Below are 14,056 nucleotides of genomic sequence, written 5' to 3'. Positions count from 1 at the left end.
CTATTTCTGCGATATTAGCTGTGTCCTCTGTAGTAAAGACCAATATAAAATATCTGTTCAATTCATCTGCCATCTCCTTATTTTCCATTATTAATTCCCCAGACTTACTTTCTTCAGGACCAAACCTCACTTTGCTAACTGTTTTCTTATTTAAATATCTGTAGAAACTCTTGCTATCCATCTTGATATTTCTAGCTAGCTTTCTCTCGTACTCTTAATTTTTCCCTCCTTATTAACCTTTATTGTCATTCTTTGTTGTTCTTTATATTCTGTCCAATCTCCTGACCTGCCACCCGTCTTTGCACAATTATATGCTTCTTCTTTAAGTTTGATACTGTCTTTAACTTTTTTAGTTAACCTCGAATGGTGGGTCCTCCCCTTGGAATTTTTCTTTCTTATTGGAATGTATCTATTGTGTATTCTGAAATATCCCTTTAAATGTCTGCCACTGCATCTCTATTGACCTATTCCTTAACCTCATTTGCCAGTGGGAAAGATAATTTAACACTTCTTGCTCACTCCATTATTCAAGCACTGTTCCAAGACTTGATCTACCGCTTCCATCTTCTTTCCCAGTCTAAGCCCTTTTTGATTTTGAGCTCCCTCTTCAACAGCAATCTGTCCACATCTCTCTCAAGTTCCAGCGGACACTAGGTGGCAGTGTGTGTTGGCATTATCCCTGACGTTCAACTCGGGTCATGACTTTTTCATTTACCATCATGATCGGCTGCCGTAACTTTGGCAGAAAATTAACAGAAACAGAATTCCGAGGGAATTCCCAGCATTGGGGTCTGTTGTACAAGCGATTGCTTTAGATGGCAAAATGGCTTCTCAAATGTTCAGACCACATTTCAAGAGTATAAAAAGTATATGTTTTGGACATTTTGGTATTCTAATCAATTGGTTATGGTTTTGACTGAGCCAGAACTGATGTGGAGAAAAGGTATGAATACCTGCATCATTCTGAATACAGACAACAACCAGTAGTGCTTAAGCAATTGTTAAATCACCCATAAGACTCAACATATTACCTGGAAAATCTTCAGAGAAAGCCTATTTAAAAAGAACTCAACATTTGTTGCTTTAACTCTTCCATGCATTGATTTAAAACCATCCTCTTCTTTAAGAAGACTTCAGTAACTGGCTGCTGTTTGAGGCCTTCTCAGTGAATGTTTATTTGTTTCCTTAATTAATTGATTATGGAGAGGCGTTTGATGTGACTGATATTAATCATTCTGAGGAGCAGCATGCATCCAAAGTATGAAATCAAACAAAATGAAGAAGTCTACTGTTCACCTGGGACAGTGCCCCCGATTTCTTTGAAGACTAAGTAATGATTAGAATATTGGAAGTGAGAGAATGATTGCCTGTGGAAGCTGACTTTTGAGTTTAAGTGTAAGAACCAGAGAAAAGTTGCAGCACAGAAAGAGGCCATTCAGTCCATTGTGTCTGCACCAGCTGGAAAATAAAAAACTAGAAAAGATCTGATGAGAGCTGGAAATGGAAAACTAGTTTTGAAAGTTTCACAAGATTCCCCTCCACATTCACTATCAGTACAAATATCAAGGAATAGGAAGAGGCCATTAAACTCAACAAACATACACCTTTTTTTATATAACTCCTAACTATGCAGCAATTTTCTTATTATATCCCCCAATTTTTTCTTTCTCCAGACGAACAGATTACGTTACCCACTTCAGGCCTCCCACACACTGTTGAAATTAGTGCTACCTGTCTTCCATTCTTACTTCCTAATCTTTAACTCCTTGGAACCCTTTGCCAAAGCCCTTTCATATAATCTGATCCCCTTAGTGCATCACTTCAACAAAATCCCATTGCTCTGGTTCTATGCAAGAATTTTCATGCCAGATTATAAATAAGAAAGATTATGCAAATTGAACCTATTAATATATGGAGTATGTAGGTTACCCTCAACCTACTTCACTCTCAAACTCCCCTAACTTGCCCCTGATTACCTAAGGTCACCATCCCCTTTAACTACAGTATCACAATGGTCCCATTTTGAATCTCTATTTAGTTCTAAAGCATGTCCATAATTGTTCAGATCCACAAATTAATTAAACTACCAATCATGTTGCTCATGCCACTCCTACCATGCTTAAAGGAGGGGCCATGAATCTCAAGGGGACTGACAAGAGAAGCATCAGTTGCTTCAATTGCAGCCAGAAAGCCTTGGCTGCAGTGACTGTGTTCTCTTAAGTTGGTGCCAACAGCCATTTCACGATTATATCTGATCCTATGGAATCCCATGGCATGTCAATGGCGTTTCTTCAAACAAACATGCCAGCTGAAAAAGCAAGCTTTCCGTGCATGATGGCGCAGATTACTGTTCATTTGCGTGCTACTGAAAAGTAGGTCACAAAAGGCTAAGGCAATCATGAAATGACTAATAGGTCTGAAAGGAGACTTATGTGGAGCATTGATGACAGTGTAGACCTGTTGGGCCAAATGTGCTTTTCTAAGCTGTAAATTCTATTTAACAATCCTTTGCCTGATTTACATTCAGACAATGAAATATTCACTTTGTGCAAGTCTTGGATCAGGATGTGCTTTTATTTACTCCCCCACCCCCTACCCCCAATGTGTGATCTCTTTCTCTTGGGCCCTCCACTGCTTCTCACTGGACAGTGAATGATGACAGCCCATTTGACGGCAGTAAGCATCACAGTTGGGTTCAGTCCTATGCTCCAGACTTCCTAATGCATGCATCTTCAGGTGGATGTCACAAGGTGAATGCAAATGAAGGAGGCCACTCAGCCCATCTGAGCTTAACCTCACAGAAATAGAACCTTACATCTTTGGGCCTTGACAGAATCTAAACACTTTTTACCTTCACTACCTATCTGGAAGACTGTTCCAAGAAAGAAAATAAATATTTCATAACTTCAGGATGTCCCAGAGTGCTATACAGCCAATGAAGTACTTTTTTTTTTGCTTTTAATAATATTGTTGAGGAATAAATATTATCCAGGACACTTGGGAAGAAATAGTGCCATAGCTTGTTTTGCAGCCACCTGAGAGGGAAGACAGGAACTTAGTTTAACATCTCATCTGAACATGTTGCCCATTCTTTGAATGAAGAATGCAGACATCTGTCCTTTTTAAAAATAGTGTGTTATACTATGCCCCTTCTATAGTCACTGGAAAAAGATCAGGAATAAGAAGCTTAACTAATTTCCTCATGCATGGGCAGTGAGACTAATCATAGCAGTTGAGATCAGCTAAATCACCACAAACCAGGGATTGTGCCCATGACATTCCAGACTGCAATGGCAAAAAGGTTTCTAAATAGCGAATCGCCTTAGGGCTTTCTGAAAGTTTGCAACCAAATTTAGTTCCTGGAACAGACTGCTACATTAACTCAATTTCCATAGTCGCCTTAATGGATATTGCAAACATTTGGATGAATATCAAATGGAACATGTGCTAAAGGGCATGCTGCTGTTATATGTATGTGTTATTGTAGACAACTAGATTGGTAAATCAATGGGGTAATTGCATCATCAACTGCTTCACTGTACATGTGTTTGCGCTGCCTGGTGAAATGTACCTCAGCTACTTCTACCAGGATGATAATGTTCCTACCAGCACTAAACAATGTCTGGGAGGTGGGATTTGTTTCTGAACTTCTCTAAATTGCTATTTTGCTCTTCCACAATATTCAAATAAATGAAATTAATCTTTAAAAAGTAATGAAAACTCATCTGATGGTCACATGGCCTAGTAGGGAGAGTTCCACCATGGCCTCCTGCCATCTTGTGTAGAGTCAATAATCTGTCATGTAAATAGATGTCCTTAGTTAGGCCATGTGGTTCAGAGGTGAACGTACTGGCATCAATCCTATTCAGTCTCTGTTGTATTCAATTGATTGGGATCCCATCCAACTGCTCCATCTTTGTCTCCAATACATTATATAAATGTCTAAATCCTGAATACACTATATAAATGTCTAAATCCTGAATATAATGATAATCTCTCTGTTATAATCAGTTCCTATCTTTTCTCTTTGGCCTAGATTTAGAAGACTTCCCATGTCTAGAGACACATGAAGCAGAAAACACACATTCTTACATATTTTCTCCGTAGCTTGTTTTTCCTGGAGCAGGTCTCTAGTCTGACGCCAGAGGCTATAGCTTGAGGGCTCAAGTGGAACAGGTTCTTCCTGCCTGTTATATGCATGTTGGAAGGATTTGCAGGTTGACAATCAACCTGTTTGGCCACATTACGAACCCACCTTCCGGAGTCAAACCCAGAGCTATGGGGCTCAGAGGCAGGAACACTACCCACTGAGCCACAAGACCTCCTACTCATGTCTATGTGTTTTATTCACATTATCTAGGTGGACTGGCATGGGCATGATGGGCTGAATGGCATGTTTCTTTTTTCAATGATTCTATTATCCAAGATTCTGGAATAATGAAGACTAGGTGGATTAAGAGAAATTTTTTTTTTTTTAAGAGAAATACTTTGCAAACAGGGGACTATTGGGCAGGAGCATGAGCTGAAGAAGCTGTTAATTACACTTATCAAGTAACTTCTTCACACTTTATGGTTCATGTAATGGATTATCGCCTCCTGCACAAAAACTGACTTTGTTGAAGTATTCAAAAGAGAATTGGACCAATTCCTGCTTTGGCAAAGAGTGAAGGAGAGACCCACATAAAAATGGCCCAACGTCACAGAAACAACCCAGAGATCAGCAAGTTGGGTTACAGACAGGCAAATCTAACCAATAAATGGTGAGAACTGCAATCTGCTGGATGTGAGGTGAAATGGCACTTCAATCAGAGGTAAATATTTAGCTTGGAAGCGGAAGAAATGGGTTGCCTCATGCTCCACTTGACACAGGAGCTTAATTAACATAAAAACCTTCAGTCATCAGAAGAGAAATGGAAAGCAATGAGGAGAACCCTGGAACTCACCCCCCAGCCAAATCCCTCCATTTCGCAAGGTTTCCCCTGAAAACTGACATTCAAGTGTGCCTTGGACACTTAAACCCACTGCCAAACCCTTGTTAGAGCATAATCATTTGTAAAGCAACCGGGATATTTTGTGATGTTAAAAGTCTTATGTGAATTCAAGTTGCTATTTACCTACAGTCTTCTTTTAGGATAGATAAAGAAAAAGAACGCAAAGATGATAAAAAAATGTAAAGCTTTAATGTGCATGTATCCATTTTTTCAATTACACTGTCAAATTTTACCCCCTACTCCTAAAGAAACTGAACTAATTTTATGCCCACTTAATCACTCGTCACATTTTTACTCACTTCAAACACACGGGATTTATTTAAATCATGTGGCACATTGATTTATGAGCTTGCCGACATCTGTTACCATATTTGCGAACTGTTTAACTGCAAAAATATGTGAACAAACAGGAACCCAGGTTAGCACAAAGCTTTGAAAGGCTGCTTGCCTCAGACCTTCAGGTTAGACCCTGATCTGCAGCCAATTTCTGTTAAGTGAACACCCTGCGGGGGACAGGGTGATGAGAAATGTCAACACAGGCCAGTCCTTAGGTGCAAAATTTCTGTTTGCAAATTGTTTACCTGAGGGAATCGACCTGTGCCAAAGCTGCACACTCATCACATATGCCCCAAAAGCCAGAAAAGCAGCCTTCTTCTTCCTCCTTAACTTCTTTGTCTGCCTTCTCTTCCTTTTTATTAAAGAATTTTTTTCTTTGAACAGCTTTCGGGCTGAGAGAGTCCCTAACAATTCACTGCACGTCAAGAAAATTCATTGTATGGGGTGCAGTGGTGTGTTTCTGAGAGAAGTGACGAGTTACTACATAAATGACAGTTCTTTCTTTCTCTTCCTAGACAGCAAGTGAAAGCATGAAAGAGCAATGGAGATAATGCTATCCCAGCATTCATAGTGATAGTAGAAACCCTCTGTTGAAAGTATAAACCCTAACAGAGGGCTTTCCCAACCAGTATGGATGCTGGAATAGCTCTACTTCCATACTTTTCCCTTATACTGTCACTCTCCAGTGAAAGGGAAATGCCAGAAAGTACCAGGATGTTCAAAACATGTGGTACACAGATCGGACAGATTCAAGATCATGATCTGTGAGAACGCAAGTCTCCTCTCTCTTCTAGCAATGTGTCTTATGTGAAATGAGTTTGTGCAATCCTAATAAAGTTCTTATTGGCTCTCAAATAATCCATATGGATATGAGACTGTTGTGAGAGGGGGAGGGAGTATGTGCCTGTGTGTAGGTGTATGTGTGTGTGTAAGGGTGTGGGGGAAGTATGTATAGGTCTGTGGAAGGGATACTTTGTGGCATCTGTTATGTATGTTGTGTATGAACCTAAAGGTCCCAAACCACAACTGCTTGCACTAGATTGGATATATAACAGTAAATAGAACAAAAGGTCACAGATGTGGACCCTTCTCCCTCCAAAGTTCCTTCCAAACTGTACCTTGGCATAGCTCTTGTTTTGTACTGAAAAGTGACAGGACAAAACACAAATATTTGCAAACGACTTCTCTACTGATGTTAAACAGTGCTGTCCAGTGAAACTGTATAAGCAAATAAACTCTAAACACTGAAGCAATACAAAACAAGGACAATATACAATTTAACAGATGTTGCTGAAGTGAAGAGCTTTTTGCTTCAAACGTGCAAAATGGAGGTTAACAGCAGACTGCTAAGATTTACTAAGAGAAAAGATCCATAACTTCCAGCAACAATGAAGCAATAGGTCAAAAACCGACCTTCATCCTGATGACCTTGATCTTCATTACACTGTTTTTGTGGGGCTTCCACAATGCAGTGACAGCCAATCCACTCTTCATTGTAAAAGCATTGTGAAATGACCATGGGAACTTGGTACATGGCAATGATATTGGCCCAGTCATGGTACCAGACTATTTACAGTATATATTCTTATTGCAGTTGAGAAACTTGGTAACAGATAAGATTGGGAAGGTGGGTTGAAATATTTAAAGAAGTAAAATCAGGCTTCAATCCCTGATTTAATAGTATAGACTTCCGGATTACTAATCCAGTAACATAAACTCTATACTATCATATACCTTTTCCCCATGTCCCAGCACTAACATCCTTCATCTTGATGAATCATGAAGACAGAAAGTCATTAAAACATAGGCCTACTTCTGCTTTTGGTGAACCCCAAGCATCCCTTCAGCTCATGGAGTGAAATGGATTTGCTGCCATTAAGGTCACAATATTCTATGAACTTTCTTGTGCACTTCTTCGGCTTGGCATTCTTCCTCAGGTAAATCTTAAAGGGCCTCAGCTCTTTCTCTGAGATCTCATTGTTGAAATCCTTGTCCAATCTCCCAAAATACCAGCGAATGGCACGATCCTCCAACAGAAAGCTAGTCGATCCTTCAGAAACTCTACAGAGAAACAGAAAACACATGTATAATGGCATACAAAGCAGCAAGTCCCAGGTTTGATTCCTGCTGAGTAAGAAGTCACCTGATCTTAAACAAGGCAGCTAAATTGACTGCAGTACTCAATTGTTTCTGGATCAAAATTGCAAAACTCCCTACCCAATCTCATTACCTTCAGCACACGGACCGCAGTGGTTCATGAAGAAGGCTCACCACTACTTTCCCAAGAGCAACTAAGGATGGGAAATAAATACTGGCCTTGCCAGTGTTGCCCATGTCCTTAGAATTAATTAAATGAAAGCATATTCTGAATCAGACTTGAATATTGGTCCCATACCTAGGTAGCCATTGTGATACCTCTGACCTTCTCTCTTACTCTTTTCAGCTTTGGCCCTTCTTTTAAATTTCTCAACTTTAAAAAAATTCACGCAGAAAGTGTAAGCAAGGAATGTCAATGCGAATTGGACTCCAATGTAAATAAAAACAAAAATCAGAAGAGATAAGATATCAAAAACATGCACATCATTAAGCAACAACTAACTTTAACACTAAAAGTTAATGTTGGAGCAAGTGCACAGGATGTGATGACAGATGATACCTGCCATTTGTCCAATGTAATGAAATCTGTAAAAATACAACGCACTAAAGCTCTGGGGATTTTTAATCTAGTCTTGCTGAAGTTGATGAAAACAGTTAAGATGACATGCTTGCTATCTCCTGAAGGAGTCCTCGGGTATGAATGTAATTAGTACCTATATTGTACGGCATAAAAGCGATTCTGTTTTACTATCTCACTAACTTGATCTAATGAAGAGTATTATCTACTCCTCGAGCTTGTAGAGATAAAGGAGGTATGAGAATATCCTATAACATCTCCAAATAAGGGCAGTAGGAACATACAAAGGTATGAATTAGGAGTAGGAGTAAGCCCTTCAGGCCCTTGAGCCTGCTCCGCCTTTCAATTTAATAAGATCTTGGCTGAGCCATTTGTGGCCTCAATGCCACTTCCCTGCCTACCCTCGGTACTCTTTGACTCTCTTGTTAGTCAAGAATCTTTAGATTCAGCTAGAGTATTGTGTCCATGGTGCCATTTTAGGAAGGATGTGAAGGCACAGAGAGGGGGCAGAAAAGATTCATGAGAATAGTTCCAGGGATGAGGAACTTCAATTATGAAGGTAAGTTGGAGAAGTTAGGACTGTTTTCCTTAGAGAAAAGAAGGCTGAGAGGAGATTTGATAGAGGCATTCAAAATCATGAGGGGGCTGCACAGCGTGGATAGGGAGAAATTGTTCCCACTGTGAAAGGTTCAAAAATAAGAGGGCACAGATTTAAAGTAATTAGTAAAAGAAGTAAAAGTGATATGAGGAGAATTTTTTTTTTTAACATAGTGAGTGGTTAGGGTTTGGAATGCATTGCTTGAGAGTAAGGTGGAGGCAGGTTCAATCAAAGCATTTAAAAGGGAATTAGTCTGTTAATTGAAAAAGGATGGATATGCAGGGTTCCAAGAGTAGGCAGGGAATGGTACTAGGTGAGTTGCTCATTTGAAGAGCCTGTGCAGACACGATGGGCCAAATGGCCTCCTTCTGCACCATGACAATTCTGTGATTCTGAAGAATCTAACTTCCTCTGCCTTAAAAATATTCAACGACACTGCCTCTACAGCTCTCTAGAGAAGAGAATTCCACAGGTTCACGACCCTCAGAGAAAGGAAAATTCTCCTCATCTCCATCTTAAATTGGAGACCCCTTATTTTTAAACTCTGTCCCCGAGTTCTGTTCTCTCCCACGAGGGGAAACATCCTCTCTGAATCTACTGTCAAGTCCCCTCAGGATCTTACATGTTTCAATAAGATCACCTCTCCTTCTAAACGCCAATGGATACAGGCCCAATCTGTTCAACAGTTCCTTGTAAAATAATCCAGGAATCAGTCAAGTGAACCTTCTCTGAATTGCTTCCAATGCAATTATGTCCTTTCTGAAATCAGGAGACCAAAACTGTACACAGTACTATAGATATGATCCCACCAATGCCCTGTACAATTGTAGCAAAATATTCCCTACTTTTATATTCCATTCCCCTTGCAAGAAATAAGATTCCATTTGCCTTCATAATCACTTCCTATACTTGCGTACTAACTTTTTGTGATTCATGTACCAGGACACCCAGATCCCTCTGTACCTCAGAGTTCTGCAATCTCTCTCCATTTCGATAATATGCTGTTTTTCTATTCTTCCTGCCAAAGTGGACAAGTTCACATTTTCCCACATTATACCCTATCTGCCAAAATTTTCCCCACACACTTAACCTATCTATATCCCTTTGTAGACTCCTTATGTCCTCTTCAAACTTAATTTCCTGCTTACCTTTGCATCATCAGCAAATTTGGCAATTATACATTCGGTCCCTTTATCCAAGTCATTGATATAGACTGTAAATAGTTGAGGCCCACCCACTTGTTACATCTTGCCAACCATTTATGCCTACCCCCTGTTTCCTATTAGCTAACCAATCCTCTATCCATTCTAATATGTTACCCCCTACACTGTGGGCTCTTATTTTGTGTAGTAATCTTTGATGTGGTACCTTGTCAAATGCCTTCTGGAAATCTAAGTACAGCACATATGCAGGTTCTATTTATCCACATCGCTTGTTAGTTTCTCACTTTCTCAAATAACTCTAATAAATTAGTCAAACACAATTTCCCTTTCACAAAACCATATTGACTTTGCCTGATTCCACTGAGATTTTCTAAGTGCCCCACTCTAACGTCCTTAGTAAAAGATTCCAGCATTTTCCTTATGATGTTAAGCTTGTAGTTAAGCTTGCAGCCTGTAGTTTCCTGCTTTCTGTCTCCCTCCTTTCTTGAATAGAGGTACACTCACTATTTTCCAATGTGATGGGACCTTTTCAGAATCTAAGGAATTTTGGAAAATCAAAACCAATGCATCTACTATCTCAGCAGCCACTTCTTTTAAGACCCTAGTCCATCAGGACCTGGGACTTGTCAACTTTAAACTCTAATAGTTTTCTCAGTACCTTTTCCCTGGTGATTGTAATTGTTTTGAGTCCCTCCTTCCCTTTCACCTCTTGATTCACAATTATTTCTGAGATGTTATTTGTATCCTCTACATATGACAGTATCCTATATAAATCCAACATGCAGCACACTTACAGTGAAGTTACAGTGGCAGAACAGGAGCACTTGTGAGGGAAGCTCCCAACCAAATATATGACCAGAGAAAGAGCAGAAATATCTCAATGGCATAATTGATTGTCTGGGATATCTCATCAGAGCTCAAAGTTTCACCTTTTGGCTGAAAATTCATCTTCAGAGTAGCTCGCCTAGCCACTAGCCCAAGGATGCAAGAAATTATTCCAAGCAGTGTCAGCATCAAGCATTCCCAGACCAAATATCTGCTAGATATAAAGCCCTGCACGTTCCCAACAATTTACCTCAAACACAATCCTTCTGAAAAGTACGACCAATAACGTGTGTGGCATTTCTACTTCCTACACCAGACATTCTTATGCCACATATAAATGAAATGACCAACTTTGTGCCAATTTGTCCTGAATTAGGGAAATGTTTTGTACTGTGAAACCACACCAAACAGGAAGTAGGTTAGGCTGCCCAAACTCATATTACACAGAACCTCAATAATGAGAGGAAAGCTTCAATCATCAAAGCAAAATTCATTTTTGCTATAAGACATATTAGCTTAGTATCCATTCCAGTAACATTTATTCAACAACAGTAAACAAGAAAATGTGCAAGCCAAGTTGCTGTGTAAGATACCGGGGCCAGAATTTTACATCCTGCGGGCAGGTGCGGGCCTGACCTGGACAAGTGTAAAATCGCGCAAGGTGTCGGGCAAGCGTCCGATGTCATCGCGCGCTTGCGTGATATTTCACTCAGCGAGCGGGCGTGCGCAAAAACCAGAGGAATCGGCGGGCAATTAAGCTCATTAATGGCCCTACTGAAAGCGATTTTTCGTGGCCTGTCCTACCTTGGGGTTGGCGGGTGGGCCAAATGGCCAGGCGGGCTTTACATTTTTGATGAAACCCCATCCAAGGGCGGGATGAAATCTCCGTTAGGATTTAAAACGGAGAGAAATATCTGGGGACTGTTTTTTTTAAATGAGGTATGTATGCTTTTAGGTGCTTGATTGTGCTGCATGGACATTTTCTGCAGCATTTTTGTGTTTTCTTTTATTATTTGGAGGTGTGCAGCTCCCTGAGGCATCTGTCTGCCTTCAGGGAGCTCAGTGGAAGCGCTCACCAGCACCCATGGTGGCGTTGGCACCCGCCCTCTTCCTGCCCCCACCGGCAGTGCTGAGCCTTTCTCCGGGTGCATTTCAGGCTAGCTGGCTGTTAGTTGGCCAGCCAGTGTGAAATCGTGGTCGAGGGCCGATTACAGTCAGGGGACGGTTTCCTGTCCGTTCCAGGGCCCGCTGATGACGCGCGCCCGACGAGCGCAACATTCATTCCTAGGACTTCATGGAAACTCCGTGCCTTTCCCCTTCACGTGTTAAAAACAGTTGGACTATACCTTCTCCATGTTAGCTGGTAACCAGATTGGTCCATATCCATGATGAGGGACTTCAACAATCCTGTCACAAACTCAGTCTTCTTTCCACCAGGACAACCTGAAACATAATAAAGATTAGCAATTCATAGCAACGTTTTAGGACTCTCTCCCCTCTCCCTGCCCCCTACACTTGTAGGCAAATGCAGTAGGTAATTTGAACAAAGTGAGATCCCACAAACAGCAAGTGAAATGAACAAGTAGTTAATCTGCTTTTGATGGCGTTGATGGAGGGATGAATGTTGACCAAGACCCTAGGAGAACTCAGAATCAACCTGAACTGGGAATCTAGTTTAACACCTCAACTGAGACTCAGCACTTTTGATGATGCAACACCCTTCCTGTAATCCTGAAGTGGAACATGAACCCACAACCTGATGATTCTGAGGTGAGATTGAGCCAAACTGACGCATATAAAGGGATATCATAGCAACCAGGTCATACTGTAGATGTCTTCACAGGTTAAGCTGACTGGTGACTTATGTCTCACCGTTATTCATCCAGACACTTCAATATTGTAAAATTATATCACACTGTCCATCATCTAATGTCCTGTTTTCTTTCTTAGTCATTCTCTCACTAATTTCCAAGTTACTCACCTTGGAGTTTCCGATCTCTGAAGAGGGGGCCCATCTCAGAGACTTTCGACCTTGCACCACTGCCACAGTCAGGTGTCTGGTTACTGCACAGAATAGTAGAATAAGTTGAAATCCTCTAGCTTGAATATTGACTTCAAGAACTTCAGGTTTCAAGTTGTCCCCTGGCTTCCGTGCTGTTGAACTCACTCTTTCTAAATCTTGAGATGCAAATATGGCTGTGAATCTATGCACTTCTAACTGGTGGAACTATCATCCAATGTAGGTATGGTGTCCTGCTATAGCAAGGAAGATGGAGGCAAAAAGGTGGCTCACTACCGCCTCAAGAGCGATTAGGGGTGGGCATTAAACACCCACATCCCATGAATGAATAAAAAATTACACTTATGCCATATTGTACTGCTTGCCATTCCACTTGTGATATCCCTGTTGCTTATCAGACTTGTTGCTAATGACTAACTAGTGACTGTTTCCCCGAAATAAAATGTACTTCGTAAAAAAAAAAATGTTAACCCATCTATCTCTTTCAAAATGGTTTTTCAATTAGAGAGAATGACTGCAGGCCAATGGTTTACTCTCAACTGTAAAGTGTGTGACCTCAATAGCAACAGCTTGCATTTATACAATGCCATTTATGTAGTAACTAAACACCATGTCACTTCATAGGAGTGCACTGACACTGAACCACATAATGAGATAATTAGGATGTGTGACCAAGGAGGTAGTGTCTGAAAGGAGAGACCTGTATACTCACTAGGCATTGCATCGAGGCCCACCGTAGGGGGTACGGACCTTTTCATTTGGATAAGAGATTGAATTTCACATAACAAGCAATGTAATTCACTGTCCTGAACAAATATATGGATTTCAATTTTTGCAAAGTTGTATTGCTCTATTCTCAATTGTTTATTTTTACACCTGTTTCCCTCGTGTCAGATACAGTTCCCTGACTAAAAGGGAGGGTAATCACATAATCTGTTTTGACTAAAGGTTGATCTTTGATCAGCCACTAGGAAGAGCACGCTAGGTGTGCAACTTGATCTCCTCCTCTTGTGATGTATTCCTCTCACTGCCACATTTTAACTAATCCTTGACGTGCTGCTTGTTTCGACATGGCTACTGCTGTTTCAAGCTTGCCCTAGTGCGGTACTCACCGTGCTGTCGTGCCTTGGATCGGGTGTCCTGAATCAACTCGAACGCACCAGCAGTATCCAGTGGCTTGGTGGCACTGCACCTGTTTGTATAATCCACTTGTGCTACACTGTGGAACAAAGGCTCCCTCATACTGATGCTGTTTCGCTTCTTCGATGGCAGATCGACGCTCCTGTTCACACGAAACCGGCTGGTCTAATGAGGGAAAGAAAAGGTGTACAGTTCCAAATGACGCTATAAAGAACCATTAAAAACCTTTGTTGTTTTTTCCTTCCCATTTCCCAACATCCCTCTTGCCCTATCCCATAATTCATGCTGAGGTGATTGCCCTCTAGGACC

General features: G+C 40.9%; 1 protein-coding gene across 1 annotated transcript in view; it reads right to left on the bottom strand.

The window, feature by feature from the left end:
• Positions 1 to 5,162: 5,162 nt before the first annotated feature.
• LOC144671356 (SPARC-related modular calcium-binding protein 1-like) overlaps positions 5,163 to 14,056 on the bottom strand; it is an 80,420-nt gene continuing 71,526 nt past the window's right edge. Inside the window, exons 9-12 of the mRNA XM_078533213.1 lie at positions 13,720 to 13,912; positions 12,569 to 12,651; positions 11,934 to 12,030; positions 5,163 to 7,388 (exon numbers count right to left, since the gene is read on the bottom strand). Coding sequence (XP_078389339.1) covers positions 7,124 to 7,388; positions 11,934 to 12,030; positions 12,569 to 12,651; positions 13,720 to 13,912 — 638 coding nt within the window. The 3' untranslated portion in view covers positions 5,163 to 7,123. The remainder of the gene's footprint in view (positions 7,389 to 11,933; positions 12,031 to 12,568; positions 12,652 to 13,719; positions 13,913 to 14,056) is intronic.

The sequence above is a fragment of the Cetorhinus maximus genome, chromosome 32 (genome assembly GCF_964194155.1).
Source record: "Cetorhinus maximus chromosome 32, sCetMax3.hap1.1, whole genome shotgun sequence".
In the NCBI taxonomy this organism is placed as follows: domain Eukaryota; kingdom Metazoa; phylum Chordata; class Chondrichthyes; order Lamniformes; family Cetorhinidae; genus Cetorhinus; species Cetorhinus maximus.
This window is presented reverse-complemented; position numbering and strand designations above follow the sequence as displayed.